Raw genomic sequence first — 22,953 nt, forward strand, 5'->3', positions numbered from 1 at the left:
ACACTAGAACACACACACTCATAGGCACCCGAAAATGTAGAAGTGCACGTTTCTGCCCAGTTTTAAGTAGTCGTGTACAAGAGTGACCTTAGGACAGTAATGCTTATTTGTATATGATTTTTTTTAATTTCACATATTTATTTGTGTGTGTGTGTGTGTGTGTGTGTGTGTGTGTGTGTGTGTGTATGCGCGTGCCCGCACACGCGCGCGCGTGTGTGCGCGCTAATACACAATTCTACAGCTCACATGGAAGTCAGAAGACAACTTGTGGGAGTTGGCTCTTTCCTTCCAACCATGTTGGTTCCAGGGAGCAAGTTAAGTCATCAAACTTGAAAGCAAGTACCTTTATGTGCTAAGCATCACAATAGCCCATGATGTAATACATTTGTAACTGATAGATTTAATGAACTTCCCAGATGGGATACCATTTAGTTTTTTATATGCAGTCTCTAAACCTAGATTATAGGTATAAATGATGCATGTATTTGGAATAGTTAATATTTAGAACCAGAAATATACAATGCACTTCAAAGTTGCCACAGAAATAATTTGTGCAGAAAACTTGAGAATGTGACTAGGCAGAACCTGACTTGTAGCTCAAACTCATTAATTTTTTTTCCTTTTATTTATTTTTTATTTTTTCAAGACATGTTTTCTCTGTGTGGCCCTGGCTGTCTAGGAATTTGCTTTGTAGACCAAGCTGTCTTTGCACTCAGAGATTCACCTGCCTCTGCCTCTCAAGTGCTAGGATTAAAGGCGTGCATCACCACCACCTGGCCAGACTCATTAACTTTTTAAACTAAATTCACATAAGCATTTTAGTCCCATAAAAATGTTACATAAAAGTTTTTCTCTTTTAGGTTTGAGATTGTGGGTTTTCTCATTTTTTAAAACATGGACTATAGTAAAATGTATCTTGCTTGCTGGAGACCTTGAGTATAGAGAAACTATTATATTTATCAATTCCTGAGCTTACATGATGATTCTTTTTTTTTTTTTTTTTTCCCCCGAGACAGGGTTTCTCTGCAGTTTTGGTGCCTGTCCTGGATCTCCCTCTGTAGACCAGGCTGGCCTCGAACTCACAGAGATCCGCCTGGCTCTGCCTCCCAAGTGCTGGGATTAAAGGTGTGTGCCACCACCTCCCAGCACATGATGATTCTAAAAGAACCTGTGCCTTTCAGAAAATCCTACAGCTATGTACGTAGTGAGATGAGAGCTGTTTGAACATGTTTAACATAATGTAATGCTGAGGACAAAAAAGAAAGTCATGTTGAACTAATGGGAGAATTTCTCTCATTTTATTAAGGAAAGCTAGACATCACCTGGGTTTACAGATTAGATTGTGAGAAAAAGTGGTGGTTTATTTATTTATTTTTTTCCTATGTGAAGTCAAAGGTACAGGAGATGAGATCATTGGCCAAAAGTGGCAGTAGACATGGTACAGATATAATTTGATACAGAGGAGCCCTTATAATTTGAGTGAAGGAGAAAATTCCTTAGAAGCTTAGCATTTGATTAAGTGGTCCAGCCAAACATTGAAGTCAGTTATGATTATAAAACTTGAGGAAGAAAGAATACATCAGTGCACTGAAATTGTCACTTAATGTGGTAATCAATGAGTTTGAGGGATGCCCAAAATGAAGAACAGTGGCAAATAGCGTAACTGAGCAGCTTGAACTTGACTGGAGGTTGGAAGGCTCTGAGGAGAGACATACTCACATCCTAAGGTGACCTGAGGAGTATGTAATGACCTCCTACTCCACCATTAAGACAGATAGTAGTAGAAAAATACTCTTTCACTAGAATTCAGCAAATATAATACAGTACAGTACAGTTCTCAGTGAAGAGGTGCATATAACTTCTTACACTTTCTTTACAGTACTTCTAAATACATATTTTTAAATAAATTTTCAAATTTACAGATATAAGAGTTCCCAGAAGTCAACAGATTGGTCTGGAGTAAAGAAGCCAATTTACTTAAGTAAATTAGGTAATAACTTTGCAGAATGGTCATCATCTTGGGCAGGTTATCTTATAACAAAGGTAAGAGACTCTAGTTTAGAATTTATTAACTGAACAGAAATTCTGGAGGAATACAGAACATATACTGAATGCATAGCATATACAAGAGGATATTCATGCTGACAGAATGAAAAGATAATATTTTATATTTACATATTTTTATGTAAACAAGATATATTACCATTTAGTGATACTTTTGAAAGTAGATATATCACTTATACTTTTATCTAAAATAAAGATTTTTTTTGTTTTTTTTGTTTTTTTGTTTTTTCGAGACAGTGTTTCTCTGTGTAGCTTTTGAGCCTATCCTGGAACTCATTCTGTAGCCCAAGCTGGCCTCAAACTCACAGAGATTCATCTGCCTCTGCCTCCCAAGTGCTGGGATTAAAGGTGTGCGCCACCACCGCCCAGCTATTACTTTTCTTTATATCTTATAGTTTGTCATTGCATACTGCTTAAAGTACCAGCCACATACTTAATGTGCTGACTCAGCATACTTTTTTTTTTTTTTTTTTTTTTTTTGGTTACTTCTCTTAAGGAATTAGTACACTAAATTTAATAATAGCTAAAAAAGATATAGTAGGAAAGTTAATCTAGAACAAAACATAACACAGTGAAAAAGAGCTATAAAGGAACTAAGGCTGTTTACACTAATGTAAGCTAGCAACTAGCTCTGCACATACTCTGTAGGGGTCTCAGGAGTTCTAGCATTTGGGATCAGTTAGAGAGATGATCTGAAGTTTTCCTTGCTTGAATGTACATCCTTCACTGCATGGAGAAGATCTACTCAGTTATGAATTATTTCACATGCTGCATTTTAACATTCAAGCAATAGAATAAAATGTGTAAAACTACTAATCTTTCTTAACCATTTGAGTTTACAGGTTCGGCATGAACTTGCGAGTAAAATCTTTACATGCTGTAGCATCATGATGAAGCATGATTTCAAGGTCACCATCTATCTTCTTCCACATATTCTAGTATATGTCTTGTTGGGTTGTAATCAAGAAGATCAGCAAGAGGTGAGAGTTATTTAGTTTCAGACACATGTTCTAAACATGTGAAATTTAGTTTCTCTAACATATTAGTATTAGAAGCTGTAGAGTAGGGCCAACAAAATGGTTCGGTAGATAAAATGTTATGAGTTCAATCTCCTGATTCTACAAGGGAAAGAGAGACCTGAGAGAATCCTAAAAGTTGTGCTCTGACCTTCACATGCACAGTGTGGAACACCTGTACGCACTCTCTCTCACTCACATATACAAATACTAAATTCTAGCACTTGAGAGGCAGAGTGGCAGGAGCACCAGGAGTTAGAGGTCATCCTCAGTTACAGAGCCAGTACAATTTGTATTACATGAGATCCATCTCAAAAACAAAAAATAAAATCTTATCTTACTAGCTTTAAAAAAATGTTTAATACAAAAAAGCCTAATATCATTATCAGTATATTTAGCTATTTACTCTGAAATTAATTATAATCACTCTTCTTAAAATTTTTTATTTATGTGTGGGCATCACATATATTTGCAGGTGCCCAAGGAGACCAGAAAAGACTGTCAAAATCCCTAGAGCTGGAGTTATAGGCAGTGTGAGCTGGCTCGTGTGTGTCTTCTGAACTCCCATCCTCTGAGCAACAAGCACTTTTAACCACTGAACATCACTCTCTAGCCCTTTTTACTTACTCTTTTATGTGTATGGTGGTTTGCCTGCATATATATCTGTGCACTGTATGTATGCCTAGTGTCCACAGAGGCCAGAAGAGGGTATTTCTCCCCTAAGACTAGAGTTACGGATGGTTGTGGATCAACATTTGGATGCTGGGAATTGAATCCAGGTCCTCTTCAAGGACAGCAAATGCCCACCAAACCATCTTTCCAGCCCTCTGTTTAGTCATTCTTAATCAGTTTTTCTTTCTCATTAATTTAGCTATAGCTACGGTTAATATTAATCTACTGTTTTTTAAATTATTGCTAGGATGTTTAGTTGTATATATTAGATATTAATAAAACGTTATTATATAGATGGATGCATTATTAACTATAAATTAATCACTTAGGTTTATGCAGAAATTATGGCAGTGCTAAAGCATGATGATCAGCATGCCATCAGTACCCAAGACAGTGCATCTGATCTGTGCCAGTTGAGTACACAGACCGTGTTCTCTATGCTTGACCATCTCACCCAATGGGCAAGGCACAAATTTCAGGCGCTAAATGCTGAGAAACTCCCACAAAACAAACTAAAAGGAGGTAAGGTCAACTTAATGTGTGCATACTTTCTTGTAATATCCACCAATTAACTTGTCCTTGTGTTAATTCTGCAATTTAAGCATTAGTGGTTTTTTGTTTGTTTTTTTAAGACAATGTCTATGTACATTTCTACATCATAATCTTGATTCTCCTTGCTCATGAGACAACCAAACCAAACTAGTGGGAACGCATGAACTGTGGACCAATAGTTGTGGAGCCTCCATGGGACTGGACTAGGCCCTCGGCATAGGCAAGACAGTTATATAGCTTGATTTGCTTAAGGGGCCCCCTGACAGTGGGATCAGTATCCATCCCTAGGCCATGAATGGGCTTTTTGGATCCTGTAGTGGCACATCTTACACAGCTTTGGTCCAGGAGGAGGGGCTTGGATCTGCCTTAACTGAGTGTATCTGGCTCTGCTGACTTCCCACGGGAGACCTTGTTGGAGGAGTGGGAATGGGGGGGGGGGGCAAGAAGCTGCTCTTTTAAGTTCTTACCTGTGGACAAGATACATACCTATATAAATAGGGTTTCTCCCTTAGGAGATTTTGTGAGGGTTTGATGAGATGATATATATGAGTGTAAATTGTGAGCTGTGAAGTAGATGATAGAGTGATATTATGATTTTGCTACTCCTTACTGTTAATTCATTTGCTCCCTGTGCTTCGGTGTATTGTGTTTGTGTATGTCATTTTCACATTTTTTAAGTTTTAAATGTTAAAGAAGGTTTTTATTTGATTTATTTTTTGGGTTCAAGTAGTGTCTGTTACCCAACAGAATCTGTAAACACCCTGAGCACACTGTTGTGCTACACACAGTGTTAGAGCTACTAGTCTGTAATTTTCTTTTTGTGGGATTACAGCTTTCACTGACAAGATTAAAGAATCTTCCAGAGTAAAATGAATCTCATTAGAGTTATCCTACCAATTAGCCCCTGTGATATAATCATTTGATGACAAGAATTATATTGATCACACAGTAATGAATTCTTTCCATGATTTTAAACCTTTTTTATTGATCTTGCAGTTTGTAGATGGTTATAATCCTATTGCTACTGTTATCCCTCAGCCATTCTTGTGGCTATCACATTTTTCTTGCTAGGTTTTAGGGCTAATTTTAAAAATTGACAATCTGATAATTGCTAAACAGATTGTCACTTACAAAACTGTCAGTTTGAAAACCACTCCTTTTATCCATATGCCTGTTAAAGACAATAGATTGTTGTTTTACAAATTTCTCTATATTTGTAGATAGTTGCCTGTTGATAGGAATGTTTTCTATGGAGTATGATTAAGTAGCTATTAAGTGTTTGTTCCTAGTTCTCTTTGTGAAAATTTTACGGTTAAAAGCAAGCACTAACTTGCCTATTATTTTCATTAACACTGCAATTAAAATTCCATCCTGCGGGGTGGGGGGGGTGCTGAAAATTCCATCTTTTAAGATTAACATTTGAGGGCAAGGAATACAAGTAGTTCAGAGAACTTTTGCCTAGCATGAACAAAGTCCAGGACTCAATCCTCAGCACTTGAGGAGGGGAAAAGACCTTCTAAACTTTAAAATAAAAGTCCTCTTCCATAATTCTGAACTTTCCTTACTGAATAATTGTGTCTTATCAGAGTAATAAATAATTTTATTTCTTTTACTTTGTTGTCATACATTTTTTAATATTCAATCATAGTTTTACATTTATTCCTTGAAGTAATTTGTAAGGAAGGCACAACAAGTATCAATCTTTCCCTTTAACAGATAAGAAATGGGCTCAGTGAGATGAATAATGTCCACAGTTAAATTAATAATAACGGTAGAACTGGAGCAAGATCCTCTGAGTAGTCATCTTGTTCTTCGATGAGGCCTAAATATTAGCTCTTAATGCATTTGTATTATTTAATGAAAAAATAAAGTTAAATACTTCATCTTCCATATTTTTCTTATCAGTCTTTAACTACTCATTTTTTTTTAATTCAGTATCAAATGTGAATTTTGAAGACTATCAGAGTGTAACTCGTTTTCTAGACCTCATACCTCAGGATACTCTGGCCGTAGCTTCCTTTCGCTCCAAAGCATACACACGAGCCGTAATGCACTTTGAGTCATTTATTACAGAAAAGAAGCAAAATATTCAAAAGCATCTTGGATTTCTACAGGTTTGAAATTAATATAATGAATTTAATAATAAAAGTAACATTGGCAGTCATTTATGGTGATGTTAATTTTATTGACTATTTCAGATATTGTGCTAGGTACTAAATATTTGTAATACTTTAGACGCTTTCTAATAGTGGGAAGAGATTGACACGAATTTGGTATAGTATCTAAGTGTGTTGATGCTTCTGTCCTGAAGAAGGGCACTGCATTTTTCTTAAGAGTAGGGAAATGAGGGATCCAGGAATAACTTCATGTTGATGATGTCTGAAATAATAATAGTTATTAGAGATAGCTCCATGGAATTGGGAAAGAGTATCATGTATGGAAAGAGTAAAATGTCAGTTTTAGAATGACATTTAGAGATGATAAAGGAAAGATCCTATGCCATAGAGAACCTTACAGGGTATGCACTGGGGCAGTATTATAGTATCTTAGCTAAATGTCTGTAGCAGCTGTGGAGGAAGAGTATAAAGGCTATAATTCAAGGCAGTACTGTTGTTCTTGGGAGAGGCAGTGACCTCAGTTTGGGGTGAGTGAGTAAGGAGATGTGAGGATGCTGGTGAAACAGAGGTTTAGAAAATAATATGCTGTGTAAGAAACAAAAGAGGAAGTATGTGGGACTAACACAGCATACCCTTTTGTCTCAGTACTATTCTTGCTAAAAAGATCAGTGTCCTCCATGTTACCAAGTTTAGTCCTTATTTTCTTAAATTCACAGTATCATTTGATGGGCCTTTTTATTCTCATGAAGAATTTTTAATTTAGCAGATTTTGTGGTACACATTGAGAAGCCCAGCACTTGGGAAGTAGAGGCAAGAGGATCAGGAGTTGAGGTTTATCAAGGCTATTGTGGGCTTCATACAACTCTGTCTCAAAACAAGTGTTTTGTTGTTGTTTTTTCTTTTAACCTAGGAGACATTTGCCTTTTCTCCTGAGGCTTTGGGAATATTTTCTTTCTCCTGGATTCTGTTTTCTCTGGTTTCTCTTGTCAGTGCATCCCCCCCACCCCAAAACAACTTTACTAAGTCATAGCTGGTGCACAAAGAGTTGTACATGTGCAACATGATGTTTGTAGATAATACACCCACAAACAGTCATCACAGTCAATACTAGGAACATCCTTACTTCCACAAATTTCCCCCATACTCTTTATTGATTGGTTGATTGATTGATCGATTGATTGATTGTGTGTGTTAAAAGCACTTAACATAAGAACATTTATTGAACTCTAAACATACAATACTATGCTATTAACTACAGTCCGTGTGGCTTACTCATCTTGTTTAATGTTGTACAATTGTGTAAATAATTCCCCAGTCTCCACATCTCCAGCCCCTGATGAGCACCATTTCTTCTCTGTATGAAGAACCTAAAGTAGTGATCATGTATATCCATCCTGTGTGTCTGTTTTATTTGCCCTGCAATTCTTGAAGCAACAAAACGGAGAATGTAAGTGCTTTTTCCTCCCTGTAGTCTATTTTTAATTTCATTTTGCTTTTAAAAGTTTTTATTATATAGATAATTCAAGCAAGAAATATTTTCAAACTGTACAGTTAGCACACATATATCTGCTCCCGAATTCCAAAGTTAACATCTTTCAGTATTTGCTTTGTCACATATCTATCCATCCATCCCACACTCCCCACCTTCAGTTTCCTTTTGCTTTTTGTTGTATTTCAAAGTAAGTTGCTGGCATTTGTGTGTTAGGTCTGCTTTATTCCTAGTTTCCCCTTCCACATAATAAACCCTAAACCCATATCAAATATCTTAAAAGTACTTTTGGCACTTATCAATCTGTTCTACACTTCAGATACAAATAAATGAGCTTCAAGGACAGAGCAGCAAGATCTCTAGCACTTTCCAGTACTCATGTCTACTCAGTATCTGAATTCCACAGTAGTGAGATGTTCATTTGTGGCATCTTTTCTTCTTTCACAGTTAGTTGCAGAAAGTGTAGTGGTCAAGATCAGACATCTTTCTAGGTGTTCTAGCTATAGATGTGGGCTCATTCTTGACTTTAATTTTTTTTAGTTCTGTATCAAATTAATCTACATTCCCTGCCAGTTCTGCCTGATTCCATACCTACCTCTCAGCTCATTCTTAACATAATAAGCCAATGTCTCTTTCATTTATAAGCTGTTCAATTTTTCTGCTCAAACCATAAGTGGATAACAGTTTTGTTGAGACAAAAACCAAAAGTTCCCTCTTGGAAAAGTTCTACCTGCCATCTTGGAAATGTACAAGATAATCCCAGTAAGATACTGCTTCACATCTACTAGGATAGAGTTCTGGAAAGACCCACAGCAGGTTCACTTGTCCAGTGACAACTGCATTTGTTTGCCTTAGAGGTGATGCCCTGCAGTTGCACGCGAAGCTTCTTCTGAGTGCAGTCCATTTCAGCAGCACTAGTGCTGCTCTGTGTGCACACAGGTAGAAGCTCCAGCATCTGTCTTTACTTCGTTTTTTTTTTTTTTTTTTTTCTGTTTATTTCTAGTATTATTTTCTCTGCCTCTAAAGAGTGTCTTGTGCTACCTGCTTCCCAGATTTTATCTTTAAACTTGAATATCCCCTTTAAGCCAGGATGGTTTTCTTTTTTAGTTTGTTTATTATGGGGTTTTTCTTTGTTAGTTTGCTTGCTTGCTTTTGACAGGGTCTCACGTTACCCAGGCTGGTCTTGAATTCAATATGTAGTCTATTATTTCTTGTGTTCCTGCCTCTACTTTACAAATGTTGGGATTAAGGTGTGTACCCCCATACCTAGCCATGCCCAAATTATGAATTACTTGGGTTTGTTGAAGTATGTTCAGTATCAGTATGTTAAAATGTTTATTTAAAATTTAAAAACCTTTGAAATACAATAAAGCACTTAAATTATACTCCACAGAAACTTTCGTTTGGACTCAAAGAAAATTTTGGGGTATGAGGTTCTCTGCTGTTCTCAGAATCAATAATAGTTACTAATGTCAGTTTGTATTTAAGTGCAATAAAAGTGTCAAGGGAATAGGACGCTTGAAAATTGTTTGTAATTTTACTGTAATTCTGCCTGGAAACAAACAAAAATAACAACAACAACAAAAAAGACAAAAGTCTTATTCACAGTAAAAATTTCTCACATGCTGTCTGTCTGGTTTTGGCTTTATTTTTTATTATGTTTTCCCCTCGTATTTGATTGGGTTTTTGTTTTTGTTTTTCAATGGATCAACAAAGAAATTGTATGCTGCTATGCATGAGCCAGATGGAGTGGCTGGAGTAAGTGCAATTCGAAAAGCAGAGCCATCCCTAAAGGAACAAATCCTTGAACATGAAAGTATTGGCTTGCTGAGGGATGCCACTGCCTGCTATGACAGGGCTATTCAGTTAGAACCAGACCAGGTAAGATGATCATTTAAAAGCTGCTAAATAGTAATGGTTTCAAAACTGTCTTTGTCAATGTCACAATGTATCTGGAAAATGTTTAACACTACACTTTAATTTCCAGATCAGTAAAATTAGAGACTTGTGTTTTTTTGTTTCAGAAATTCTATTCAATGCCAAATTCCTATGACTTTAGAAATCCCTTTAGAAATTAGGGCTGAGAAATAACTTAATTAGTAAAGTGATTGCCATGCAAGAAGACCTGGGTTCAATACTCATAAAAACATAAGGTGTAGTGGCATGCACTTGTAACACTAGCTAACTGGGGAGGCTGAGACAGGCAGATTCTTGGGCCTCCCTAGCTAACCAGTCTATCAGATTTGAAGAGCTACTGCGAGTGAAGAACTGATCTCAAAGGGGAAGGGGGAAATCAAACTAATTTATTGCTTCATCATCTTTTTTTTTTTTTTTTCATCTTGTTTTTCTTGTTGAGGCAGGGTGTCATCTAGTTCAGTCTGGCCTCAAACTGTTTTGTCATGGTGTTTGGTATTAATTATCATCTTGACAGAATCTAGAATCACCTGGGATATGAGATTTTAGGCATACCTGTGGAAGATTATCTTAATTACTTTAGTTGATAGGTAGACCTATCTTGATTGTGGGTAGGACTATTCCCTGTAGGGTTCTTGAAATGTATAAGATGAAGAAAATGGACTGAACAAGTACCCCTGAAGTATTGTCTCCTGGATGGTTCCAGATCCCATCAAGTTGATAATTAACCAAATTTATATTAATAACATTCTATCTGTTGACTTACGATGCATAATCTTGAAGCAAGATGCTAAAGATATTGAGTACTTTTACATTCTATATTTGATCTGGAATTGGAATAAATATGAAAAAATAAATTCAATCTGAAATTATTTTTAGATTTTTTTTTTCTGTTACTTTCAGAATATTAGGACATTGTTATTGGTAGTAGGTGCTGCTACATAGCCAAGCCATATAGTTTTACTAAACTAGGAAAGTTACATACAAGCAGGAATATGGGAAATTAAGCTGGTTTTATTCCCTCAGCTATATTTGAAATGAAATTACTGTTGTAAATGTTTTTTTGTTTTTCTAGATCATTCATTATCATGGTGTAGTAAAGTCCATGTTAGGTCTTGGTCAGCTGTCTACTGTAATAACTCAGGTGAATGGAGTGCATGCTAACAGGTAATGTTTTATTAAAGAATAATTTTCTTTCATCATTCTGGATAGAGACATTTTGATTTGTGAATTTGCAAGTGATTGTGATTTGCATGGGTTTAGGTAAACTAAAGTAATGAAATATTTTATATGCTTTTATTATGTTGGAGAAAGCACCAAAATTATTACTGTAGGGGCAGGGTTTGATGGGAGATGCATACATGTGTAGAGGTCAGAGGACAATGTTGTCTAGTCACTTCTCTCCTTCCACCCTTATATTGCTTCTGGGATCAAACTGAGGTGTCAGGCTAACACAGCAAATGTCTCTCCACTGTGCATTCTTGCTAGCCCTTTTCCTACTTTTTAATATTTTAATCTCCCAGCTAATATCTTTTATCCATCAAGTCTAGAATCGTTCTTGAATTAGATTGTTCTTTTTATTTTATTTTGTTTTTCAAGACAGTTTCTCTCTGTAGCCCTAGCTGTCCTGAAATTTGCTGTGTAGACCAAGCTAGCCTCAAACTCAGAGATCCACTTGCCTTCACCTCCTGAGTCCTGGGTTCATAGGTGTGTGCCACCACACCCAGCTAAATTAGATTGTTCTTTAAGCCAGGAACGTTTCATAGTTACCTGTCACTGATATGATTCATATAGATAGTTCCCTGACTTTAAAACTCATTCAAGTAGTACCAGTTGTTTTCTATGTTGGAAGTAGAGTAACAGGAGAAAACTTTTGAGTGATTTTTGAAATACCACCATAGAATTGATTTTATCTAAAAGATTCATAATTATGAAAACAATCTTCCTAAAGAAAAGAGTTTTATTGTAGTAAATTGTACATCCCCCAACAGCAACACACACACACACACACACACACACACACACACACAACCAAGTTTGTTCATGGCAAAGATGAAGGTTAAATACTTCCTCCAATTGAAATGTTAACTGAGGAAGTTATCTCTGCTCTTGAAGCAGCTTTCCCTGAGATCCAAAAATCCCTATTTTGTTATACCTCTTACATCCCAGATATTCTTGGTAGGCAGATTTGGTCCACAAGGAATGGATCTCACTTAATCAGAGAACGTAGATTATGTTTGTAGTTAGACACTGAAAAAGTTTATCTTCAGTTTCTTCAAGGTAAAGTCAGTGATTAATAAGGACCTCCATTCTACTGCATCTGAGACAATGCACTCACTTTAGTGTGATGGTTATCACAGTGGCACTCCTGAAGCAATGGGGGAATTGTGCGGACGTGGGGAGATTGCTACCCGCTGTAGTTACGTTTCTGCAAATTGAAAGACCTCATGAATAAGGGATTACTGGAGTTGTTCAGGGAATTTTGTCATCATGGCACAAATTGATGTGTCAAGTTCTTTAAAATATTCAATGTACAATTAGACTCCTCTTGTTTTCTGACTGGGACCTAATACATCTCAGTCTTTGGGCTGTGAAAAGGCTTTGGTCACTTCCATGAAAGGATACTGTATCATAGTAAAACAAAATGGTCAACAAGGGCACATATTAGGGGAGGATCTCTATTTGCAATTTAAACAGTTCTTTTTCTCTGCTTAACCTATATATAATTAATTTTAATTTATTTACTTATGTTAATAAGTTCTCATATCCTAATCCTCATCATTTGGTACTTTTGGTATAAGGCTTGGGATGGCACATCTCTCTGACACTTCAATAATAATTACATTTTTATCCTGAAATTTTGATACTTTAGCATCTGATACTAAGCTTTTAAAATTGTTTTCAGTTAGACTTTTAAATTTTAAATATTTATTACCTTACTCTTAGCTTTCTTCTACATTGGTTTTGGTAACATTAATATTTAGAAATTGAAGTATGTTCAGTATATACTGCTATTTTTTAGACTTTGAGGACAGGGCGGTTTTCAACAAGGTCTAATGTAGCCCCAGCTGGCCTCAGGTTCACTGTGTAGCCACGAATGACCTGAACTTATGATCCTCTTCCCTTCACCTCCCAAGTCCAGGGATTATGACTATGCAGCACCACAGTGGGTTTATATGAACCTAGGGTCTTGTGCATGGTACACAAGCACTATACCAATTGAGTTAAATCCTAGCCCTAGCTGTAGACCTTTAAAACTAAAAATTATTAGGTTATTTGTCATATTTTCCTCTTTTGCCCCAGAAAGACCAATAAGGGCATTTAAGGATAATGGTCCTAGCCCAGCATCTGTTACTTTGTTCATCTTTTTCATTGTTGTTGTTTGTTTTTTAATAATATAGGTATATATGTACCTTTATGTGATGTTATTAGATAAGGCATCTTTGGTTTGGGTTTTGGTTTTTCAAGATAGAGTTTCTACATGTAACAGTCATGGTTGTCCTGTGTAAACCAAATTGGCCTTGAAGTCATGAAAATCTGCCTGCCTCTGCCTCCTGAGTGCTGGGATTAAAGACCCAACACTGCCCCGCTTATTTTCTTAGTTATATAATTTGAATATTGACTATAAACTAGATTCTTTACCTAGATTTACCTAGAATCTAGCTTATAGCCAATATTCAAATTAGATAATTAAAAAATGAAAAGACTAGCTGCTCCTATGCAGCCATAATCCAAAGTATCACTGTTCATCTTAGTGTCACCTAAGTAGAGTCCTTAGAAGAAAATAGCCCATGTATTGGGTATGGATGGCTATTCTAATTTGCTTCTCTATTACTGTGATAAAATACCAACCAAAACCAACATGGGGAGGAGAGGGTTTTTATTTCAGCTTGCAGGTTACCATCCATCATCAAAGGAAGCCGAGACAGGAACTCAAGGCAGGAGCTTCAAGAAGCAGTAAAGAAGAGACCATGGAGGACCATTGCTTACTAGCTTCCTCCCAGTCTCACATTCAGCTACTTCCCTATGCTGAGCAGTCCCACCTGCCCAGGGATAGCACCACCCATAGTGGGCTGGGCCCTTCTACCTCAATTAGCAATCAAGAAAATGCTTCATAACATGGCCACAAGCCAGTGTGATGAGAGCAATTCCTCAGTTGAGGTTCTCTGTTCTCTGGTGTGTCAAATTGACAACTAAAGACACAAGGACGGTGGCACATGTGTATTACAGTTCCTCAGGAGATTGAGATAAAGGATGGCATAATAAGCCCAGGAGTTTGGGGCCAGCTTTGCTAATATGTTGGGCTACCTTTTAAGAGACACAGAGAAAGGAATAATTACTGATTTTGCAAATCAAAAATTTTTAAATAGCTGCAAGTAGATTAAGAAAACACATATATTGTAAATAGCTGATTTTTTTTTTTTTTTTTTTTTTTAACATGTAAGTAACTTTCTTAAGTCCTTTTATTGGATATCCTATACAGGACCCAACTGTCCATCACCCACTCCAAAAATCCCATGTATTTTTAGAAGTTCTTTACTCTGTGTTGAATTACTCTTTCATCTATGATCTTATTTTAAGTTAAGCACTCAGATAATTTGATAAAGAACTGTGTCATTATTGGAGAATTAACTCTCTTCTATTATATGCCAACATACCTATCAGAAAAAATTGGTGGAGGGTCAGCAAATGCTCATTGGTGTAAAGGCACCTGCGGCCAAATCTGAGTGAGCTGGATTCAATCTCAATTACACACATAGTAGAAAAAGAAAACAGCATCCAGTGAGTTTTTTTACCTTCATGGGTGCTATTGGGATTAATCCACAGAGTCTATTTAATGATCAAAGGAATTTATTTGAGGGTAAACTCATAACCACAGGAGATTTATCGTAGGGTCTGGGAAAGCTGATGTGTCCTACACTGAACGGCTTGGTCCAAGATCTCAGCATCCAGAACCACAAGGTAGCCAAGAGGGACCATTGTACGTGCATCCCACCTCTTAAGGGTCCCCAGTTGCCATGCCCCAGAGGCCGGTACCTCAAGGTCATAGGCTATATAGGTAACAGCTACAGCTGCCTCACTAGGGGCGGTGCTTCAGGGCATGGCTCAAACAGACACACACTACATCTCCCCCTTTTGTCTAAATAAGGAAGTTCTAACCTAACACAAAACTATATACAATAGGAATGATTATCAAGGAGAAATAAAGGGTAATGACATAATCAAATGGAACTACTACCAGCAAGAACAACATCAAACAAGAGACACATACTAAAATCCAGAGATATCTAGAACATAGGTAAATGGTATGCTAGAAAGATTATTTCAAAAGCTGTCCTATCCTGAAGAATCTGAATCTAGTACCTAGTATGTTCTAAGATACAAGAAGATTGTAACCGTAACTGTTAGTCTTCAGTCCCATCAAAGACCTGAGAAAGAATATAATAATACATGAGAAAATGGAAAAATGCACGCAAGCAACTTTCAGAAATCTTTCGAGAATAGACAGACAGCTGGCAGTCACCTAAAGTATCTCAGCACTGTTGGGACATCCAATTTGGCTACAGGCCTAGAATATCTGACAAACCATTTTTAGAAGCAGGAATTTTGAAAGACCATCTTACCCTGTCTTGGCAGAGTTCAGTAGTCGCTTTTACTTGTGTCCCGCTCCTCCAGAAAGGACAGCATTTATACTGTCAGCAGTTGAAGTAAGGTCAGTTCTTTGCCCAGCAGGCTATTATGCGCCAGGAAGAAGACAAACTTCCAAATGGAGTGTCTTAAAAGCCCAGCATTCTCTCGGGATCAGATCAGTGCTGCCAGGAGCAATCAGTATCTCACATATGCATATGCATACAAAATAAATAGGTTTTCTTGGAGGGGTTGTTTGTTTGCTTGGTTGGTTGGTTGATATTTTGAGACAGTCTCACTATGTATCCCTGACTGGCCTTGAACTCACACAGAGATACACCTGATGCTGCCTTGCTGAGTGCTCTGATTGAAGATGTATAACATCATGCCCAGCTCAATAAAAATTAGTGGAAATGTTCTTCAGCAACAAAAGACTTAAGATTTTCTTGGTGTTTTGGGTAATTATTTTGTATCACACTATGAAATATAGTATAAATACAATAAAGCAGTAAATAAGTAAAATGTCTAAACCTATAAAATGTAAATGCTACTTTAAATGTAAATAAATTAAAATGTAGTTGATACACATTTCTCTTAATAGGTCTGAATGGACAGATGAATTAAACACATACAGAGTAGAAGCAGCTTGGAAACTGTCACAGTGGGATTTGGTGGAAAACTATTTGGCAGGAGGTAAAGTTACTTCTTAAAATATTAAAATAATAGCAGCTTTAATATGCTATAAATATTTTAAAATAAGGGTTAGAAGGATGGCTCAGAGGTCAAGAGCACTGGCTGCTCTTCCACAGGTCCTGAGTTCAATTCCCAGGAACCACATGGTGGCTCACAACCATCTATAATGAGATCTGGTGCCCTTTTCTGGCATGTCGGCAACATGGAGACAGGACACTGTATTTGTAATAAATAAATAAATAATTTTTAAAAAATCCAATTTAGATAGTTTAGCAACATTCACAACTAATCTGGCCTATTTTATGATTGCCTGTTTAGTTGTTTGAAGTAAAATGAAACCATCTGTTCAGTATTTCTGCTGCCCATCTTATAAATGCAGCACAGCTGGCTCCCAGAACCACTCATCACAGCATTTCTTGACTTACATTTCAGATGGGAAATCTACCACGTGGAGTGTCAGACTGGGACAGCTACTGTTAGCAGCTAAGAAGAGAGACACCACAGCTTTCTATGACACATTGAAACTAGTGAGAGCAGAGCAAATTGTACCTCTTTCAGCTGCAAGCTTTGAAAGAGGCTCCTACCAACGAGGATATGAATTTATTGTGAGGTATTTGGGGATACCACTTTTATATTCCCCACTTATACATGTCACCTGGTACAGTTTTTTATGTATAAATAATTCTGATAATATTTTTGATATATTGCTTGACAATACAAACTGGTTCTTACATTCTTTTTAAAATATCTTAATATATTGTCTCCTTTAAGTCTGCTTATTCACCTGAGGAAAAAATCTTAAAAAAATAAATGCTATAATTGAGGTATTAGAAGTTTAAAAACCAAATACAGTTTTTTTTGTTGTTGTTTGAATTTACTGTATTTTGTATGATCCTCTTCAGTAACATCTTAGGGAAACTAGATAATGGATCACTGGATTTACTTTCACTCTGTAGCTATCAGCTATATTTTTGTGCCTTCAACAGTGAGTCACTGACACTGATTATTATAAAAATGCAAGATATGGTATGACTGTATCATGGCTTCTATCACCTAGGAAAAAAAATTAACTCACTTTACAGGTTTATTTTTGCTGTATTTACTATATCAGGCACTTTTATATTAGTACCAGCATTATATAAATATTTCATATTCATAATGAATCCATATTTTATTTCCATCTTGGCAGTAAAGTTTGATTCTTACACATTTGGATTTCGTTTTTTATATAGCCTTCAATTTAATTCACAAGAATTCTGGGGTGACATCAAGCACTAAATGTTTTAACGTGAATAAATTGGTGTTTACACTTAATTTTAAATCATAAATGTTGCTGTTTATAGCAAGAAAATATGTTAAAAGTTTGGTTTTCATAGCTGATCTGAAGTGCATACTTAATATGTGAAGTTAATAAGATTGGATGTGGTAACATTTTAACGTGCTCTGTCTGTTTTCAGATTGCACATGTTGTGTGAACTGGAGCATAGCATCAAACCACTTTTTCACAAATCTCCAGGTGACAGTTGTAATGAAGACTCTCTGAACTGGGCAGCTCGACTAGAAATGACCCAGAATTCCTATAGAGCCAAGGAGCCTATTCTGGCCCTCCGGAGAGCTTTATTAAGCCTTAACAAAAGGTGATTCATACTACTTTAAAAAAAAAAAAAGTCAGTTGCCTTGAATTTAGTATCATGTTCATACTTTCTTGGGTAGTAGTTTTCTTTCTACATTTCCTATTTTCAGTTCTTATGAATTCATTACATAGTTGAAACAAACAGACCACAATAATCAATTTTACCAAGGGCTGGAGAGATGGCTTTGTGGTTAAAAGCACTTGCTGTTCTTGCAGAAGACCAAAATTAGGTTCTAGACACCCTCTTGGTGGCTCACAGTCATCTATAACACCTGTTCCGAGGGTCTAATACCTTTTCTGGCCCCTGTGGGCACCAGAAAAAACATGTAGTGCACAAACAAAACACATGAAAGTAAATAATTAAATTTTAAGATAAACTGAAATTGTAAAATGTTTAAAGAAATTTTTAAAGAATCAATTTTATAGCCACGCATGATATTGCATGCTTATAATCTTAGTACTCAGGCAGCCAGTACAGGAGGGTCTTCTTAGCTGTCAGTGAACCTAATAGAAAACCTAGTTTCCAAAAAAATGATAATATGTTTTTATCTTTTTAAAATGTGACTAACATATCTTGGAAGGTGAACACCAATACAATTCAAGAATAAAGTCTTCTGCTGCGACATATATAAGTAGTAGAGTACCTGCCTATCAAGTATTAGACTTTGGATTTGATTCTCAAATACCCAAAAAAAAAAAGCAACAACAACAACAAAAAAAACCTAGATAGACTTATAGGAACAAATGGAACAGTATAAAAAACAGTTAAAACCAGTATTTGTTTGTTGTTGGTTTGCAAGGTAAGCATTGAAATAGTACACTGAGAAGGTTCTGTGTTAAGAAAAGCTATTTAACTTATTGAATATACTCACAAATGTTCTTTTTCTCCTATTTTTGCTACATTTTTCTTAGGCCCGATTACAACGAAATGGTTGGAGAGTGCTGGCTGCAGAGTGCCAGGGTAGCTAGGAAGGCTGGGCACCACCAGACAGCCTACAATGCCCTCCTTAACGCAGGGGAGTCGCGGCTTGCAGAACTCTATGTGGAAAGGGCAAAATGGCTGTGGTCCAAGGTACTGGCCAAGGGAGCCTCATCACAAAATGTTCTGTTGGATTTATATACTTCTGTCAACATCCAGCTGGGAAAACCCTGAGTCCAAATTCAGAACTCTCCTTTTCTGTCCTTTTCTTCATTCTCTACTATAGTCTAGGTAGGAAGATTCCTTCTATTCTGCAGTCCTCAAATACCCTCCTATTTTAAATCTTAGGTAAAGTTCTCTCTATTTTCATCTGTCCTAATATTTCTGAGGAAAATACCAAGTCTTTATTTTACTTTGTGTATGTAGTAGGCCCTCAGTATGTACTTAAATGTATATAAATGTTTGTAACACTTTCTTGCTTATTGGTGGTGGGAAACACTTCTGTGTGGACTTGCCAGTGTTGCTATCAAGATGTACTTCTGTCATCCTGTCAGGAAGGGCTTAGCTTCAGAACAGATACTCTCAGCAGCTCCCAGATTCCAGCAATAGAAATAAGAACTTTTTTTTTTTAGATTTAGTATGTATGTATATAGTGCCTGCAGGCCGGAAGAGCGTACCAGATCTCATTACAGAAGATTGTGAGCCACCATGTGGTTGCTGGGAATTGAACTCAGGACCTTAGGAAGAGCAGCCAGTGCTCTTAACCACTGAGCCATCTCTCCAGCCCCCCTGGAACTTTTTGAATGTATGAACTACTTAACCTATTTTATGTCCTATATTTAAATGATAGTCACTAGTTTAGAATTAGTAGTAGGCACAGAATGTTTAGCAGTTGACATTTTGTAGCTAAAGTGATGCCATATGTGATGGTAGAAACTTGGTGGTGACTGAGAGAGGACAGAGGAGATGTTTCCTGAACCAATGGGGAAAGTGGTAATTGAGCCCATGTTATGTGAGCCAGTGTTAGTCCTTGTATTGCCTAATCTCAATATGCTTGAAATGCAGTTCGTTACCTAATAATACCTATTTCTCCTCTCATGTTGCTTATTTTTTCGAACGAGCCTCACTTCCATCCCTTTACCTAAAACAAATCTGGGCTTTATCTTAAACTCTTTTCTCATCCAACTTTAGGCTAAATATTTGCTCTTTAACTTTAGAAAGATTTCTTGAATCATCTCTCTTTTTCATCCTATTTTTAAAATATGATTCATTTATTTTTATCTTGTATGCCTACATGTCTGTGTGAGGGTGTCAGGTCCCCTGGAACTGGAACTACAAACAGTTGTGATGTGCCATGTGGGGTTCTGGGAATTGAACCCAGGTCCTTTGTAAGAACAGCCAGTGTTCTCAACCACTGAGTCATCTCTCCAGCTCTATCATCCTATTTTAATTCACGCCATTATTTTCAGCCTCTAAAAATGTCCACAACCTTGTTATGGATCTCATAATTTCTCTGTTTATATTACTGTGGTCTGTAACCTTTGCAGAATGTATTTTGAAGCATACTGCTTCTTCAAAAGATTCAATACTTCAAAGTATTCTTTAAACAGTTTAGATTGTCTAACTCTGGGAAGTACACAAGGCCATTTCTGATCGAGTTCTATCCTATCCCTTCAGCTTCATTTGTCCCTGTCTCACAAATACTTTTTATAGGTCTCACCTAAAATGAGGCTTCTGGTGCTACTCAAATTAGGTTGAGGTTCCATCCCAATAAGCACATTGTAAGTTGAAAATGCTGTTAGGTCAGAAGTGCATTTTATCTATCAAACCTAACACACTGAAGCTTAACAGTGTTAGTCACCCCTTTCTTATCTTAGCTTTGCTTTCCCTGCTTTTAGTAACCTCAGGTCAACCTGTGGCTGAGAATATTAAATGGGAAATAGTAAATTTTAAATAACTTACACTACAGTGTATTCTTTAATTGTTGTTTTATTATTAGTGATTGTTATTAATCTATTTTTGTACCTTATTTATAAATTCAAGTTTACTATGGGTATATATGTTTGAGAAAAACCTAATACCTGTAGGGTTTTTACTGTTCACAATTTGAGGCATCCATTGGAGGTCTTGTAACATACCCCTGTAAAGAAAGAGGACTGCATACTTCTAAGTATCAGTTGTTTACTTTTATCAGTATGTTGACTGGGAACTATGGCTCACTACTACTGCTTGGTCATAGGTCATAATTTAAAGTATTGTTTCTGCCTAGTGTGGTAGCGTAGGCCTGTAATCATAGTACTCAGGAGACAGAGATGCAAGAAGATCATCACAAGTCAAGGGCAGTGTGGTCCAGATAATGAGTTCCATGCCAGCCAGGGCCACATAATGACCACATTCCAAACCCTCAAGCGCATAAATTCAAAATTTGTGTTCCTGGAGCTGAAGAGATGACTAGTAATTAAGAATATTTGTTCTCTTGTAAAGGACCTGGGTTTTAGTCCCAGCATCCACATCAAGTGACTCATAACCATCTGCAACTACAGTTCTTAGGGATCTGGTACTCTCTTTTGCCTATATATGGTGCAAGTACACATACTCAGGCCCACACTCATACACATAGAATAAAATCTAACTAAAGTGCCATTCACTAAATTGTGTGCCAGAAAGATTTCTACTCGTTTTTTAAGACCAAATTCAGATTTGTTTTTTCTGTTTAAGATCAAAACCAGATTTTTTTTTTAAAAAAAAATCTTTCCTGACTACTGGTCTCTTTATTTTCCTGTACCTTAGATTTTGGGGACTCCTTTCTCTATCCAGCCCTAAAATACCCATCAGTGTTTATATCCTATAGCACCTCAACATGTTGGTGTTTTACATAGTTTGTTTCCTCAGTTGATTGTGTTCTTTTATTCTTTTTGTTTGGTTGCTTGGTTTAGTTTTGTTGGGATAAGATCTAACTATAGACAAGGCTGACCTTGAACTTTGTGGTCCACCTGCCTGCATCTTCTGAGTGGGGAAATATAGACATACAACACCAAGTCCTGTTAACTGAACTTTTTAAGCCAGAGATTTTTATTTTTGGATCATTGTTATTCCAAATCACCTTTATATATCTTCAGTTCCTTGTGCTTTAGTTTTAAAATGAATGAGTAAATGGATGAATAATTAAAGAATTCTACATGAAATGAGTCAGTGCTTCTTTAGAACTTTAATTAGGAGTGAGAGATAAAAGTTAATTTACAAGTGAATTTGTTAAGGCAAGGTTTCTCTGTGTAGCCCTGGTGGCCCTGAACTTAGATTCACCTGCCTCTGCCTCCGAAGTGCTGGAATTAACGACATGTGCCACCACTGTCTGGCTAAGAATATATTAAATTAAAAACTTGTTAATTACCTTTTTTCTTTTAGGGTGATGTTCACCAGGCACTTATTGTTCTTCAAAAGGGTGTTGAATTATGTTTTCCTGAAAATAAATCCCCAACTGAGAGTAAGCACATGTTAATCCATGGACGAGCTACACTGCTAGTTGGCCGGTTTATGGAAGAAACAGCTAACTTTGAAAGCAATGCGATTATGAAGAAATATAAAGTAAGTATATATGTAATGTAAAGCATTTGTTTTTAATGGATGAAATGATTTTTTAAGTCTGTATTGAAGTGCATATTATATATATAATAGTACTCAGAAAAACTTTTCATAAGTAAAATCATAAGTATATGGAATTCTCACAAATAAATACATGTATGAAAACTACCACTCCAGGTTAGAAGTTGTTGCACAGTGAATCTACTCTTTAAACCAACTACCAAATCATGAAGTAGTATAATTAGCACAATATAAGCCCCCCTTTCACCACAGTAATACTCTTATCTTCCTATACAAAGTTAACCATATCTGAGCCTAAGTGCTTTTTGTTAGGTCTCATGATTTAAAGCTTGCTATATAGTCAAAGATGACCTTAGAATTCTGATTCTCCTGACTCCTCCTGAGTGCTAGAGTGAGAGTATGTACCACCACACCTAGTTTAATCTACTGCTGAGACTTGAACTCAGACCCTTGTCTATCTTAGGCAAGCACTCTACCAACTGAGCAACATCTCCAGCCCATGGAATTTCTTTATAAAAAATAATATATGACTTCTCTACCAGGTATTAAATTTTGCAAGATGATGATATAAAATTATAAAAGACAAATCTCCCAATAATGTATGAAAGAAAAATGGAAATTCAAAATTACCTAGGACTTTTATTCTAAAAATT

At 36.5% G+C, this 22,953-nt stretch overlaps 1 protein-coding gene across 2 annotated transcripts in view; it reads left to right on the forward strand.

The window, feature by feature from the left end:
• The window catches only part of Atr (ATR serine/threonine kinase), a 112,577-nt gene that overhangs the window by 55,851 nt on the left and 33,773 nt on the right, over nt 1-22,953 (forward strand). For both annotated transcript variants that reach the window (XM_028866010.2, XM_037207849.1), the window contains exons 25-35: nt 1,923-2,043; nt 2,907-3,044; nt 4,082-4,274; nt 6,240-6,418; nt 9,627-9,791; nt 10,900-10,991; nt 16,054-16,145; nt 16,578-16,755; nt 17,603-17,782; nt 18,691-18,850; nt 22,103-22,282. In XM_028866010.2, the coding sequence (XP_028721843.1) occupies nt 1,923-2,043; nt 2,907-3,044; nt 4,082-4,274; nt 6,240-6,418; nt 9,627-9,791; nt 10,900-10,991; nt 16,054-16,145; nt 16,578-16,755; nt 17,603-17,782; nt 18,691-18,850; nt 22,103-22,282 (1,678 nt within the window). The remainder of the gene's footprint in view (nt 1-1,922; nt 2,044-2,906; nt 3,045-4,081; nt 4,275-6,239; nt 6,419-9,626; nt 9,792-10,899; nt 10,992-16,053; nt 16,146-16,577; nt 16,756-17,602; nt 17,783-18,690; nt 18,851-22,102; nt 22,283-22,953) is intronic.

The sequence above is a fragment of the Peromyscus leucopus genome, chromosome 7 (genome assembly GCF_004664715.2).
Source record: "Peromyscus leucopus breed LL Stock chromosome 7, UCI_PerLeu_2.1, whole genome shotgun sequence".
Classification (NCBI taxonomy): domain Eukaryota; kingdom Metazoa; phylum Chordata; class Mammalia; order Rodentia; family Cricetidae; genus Peromyscus; species Peromyscus leucopus.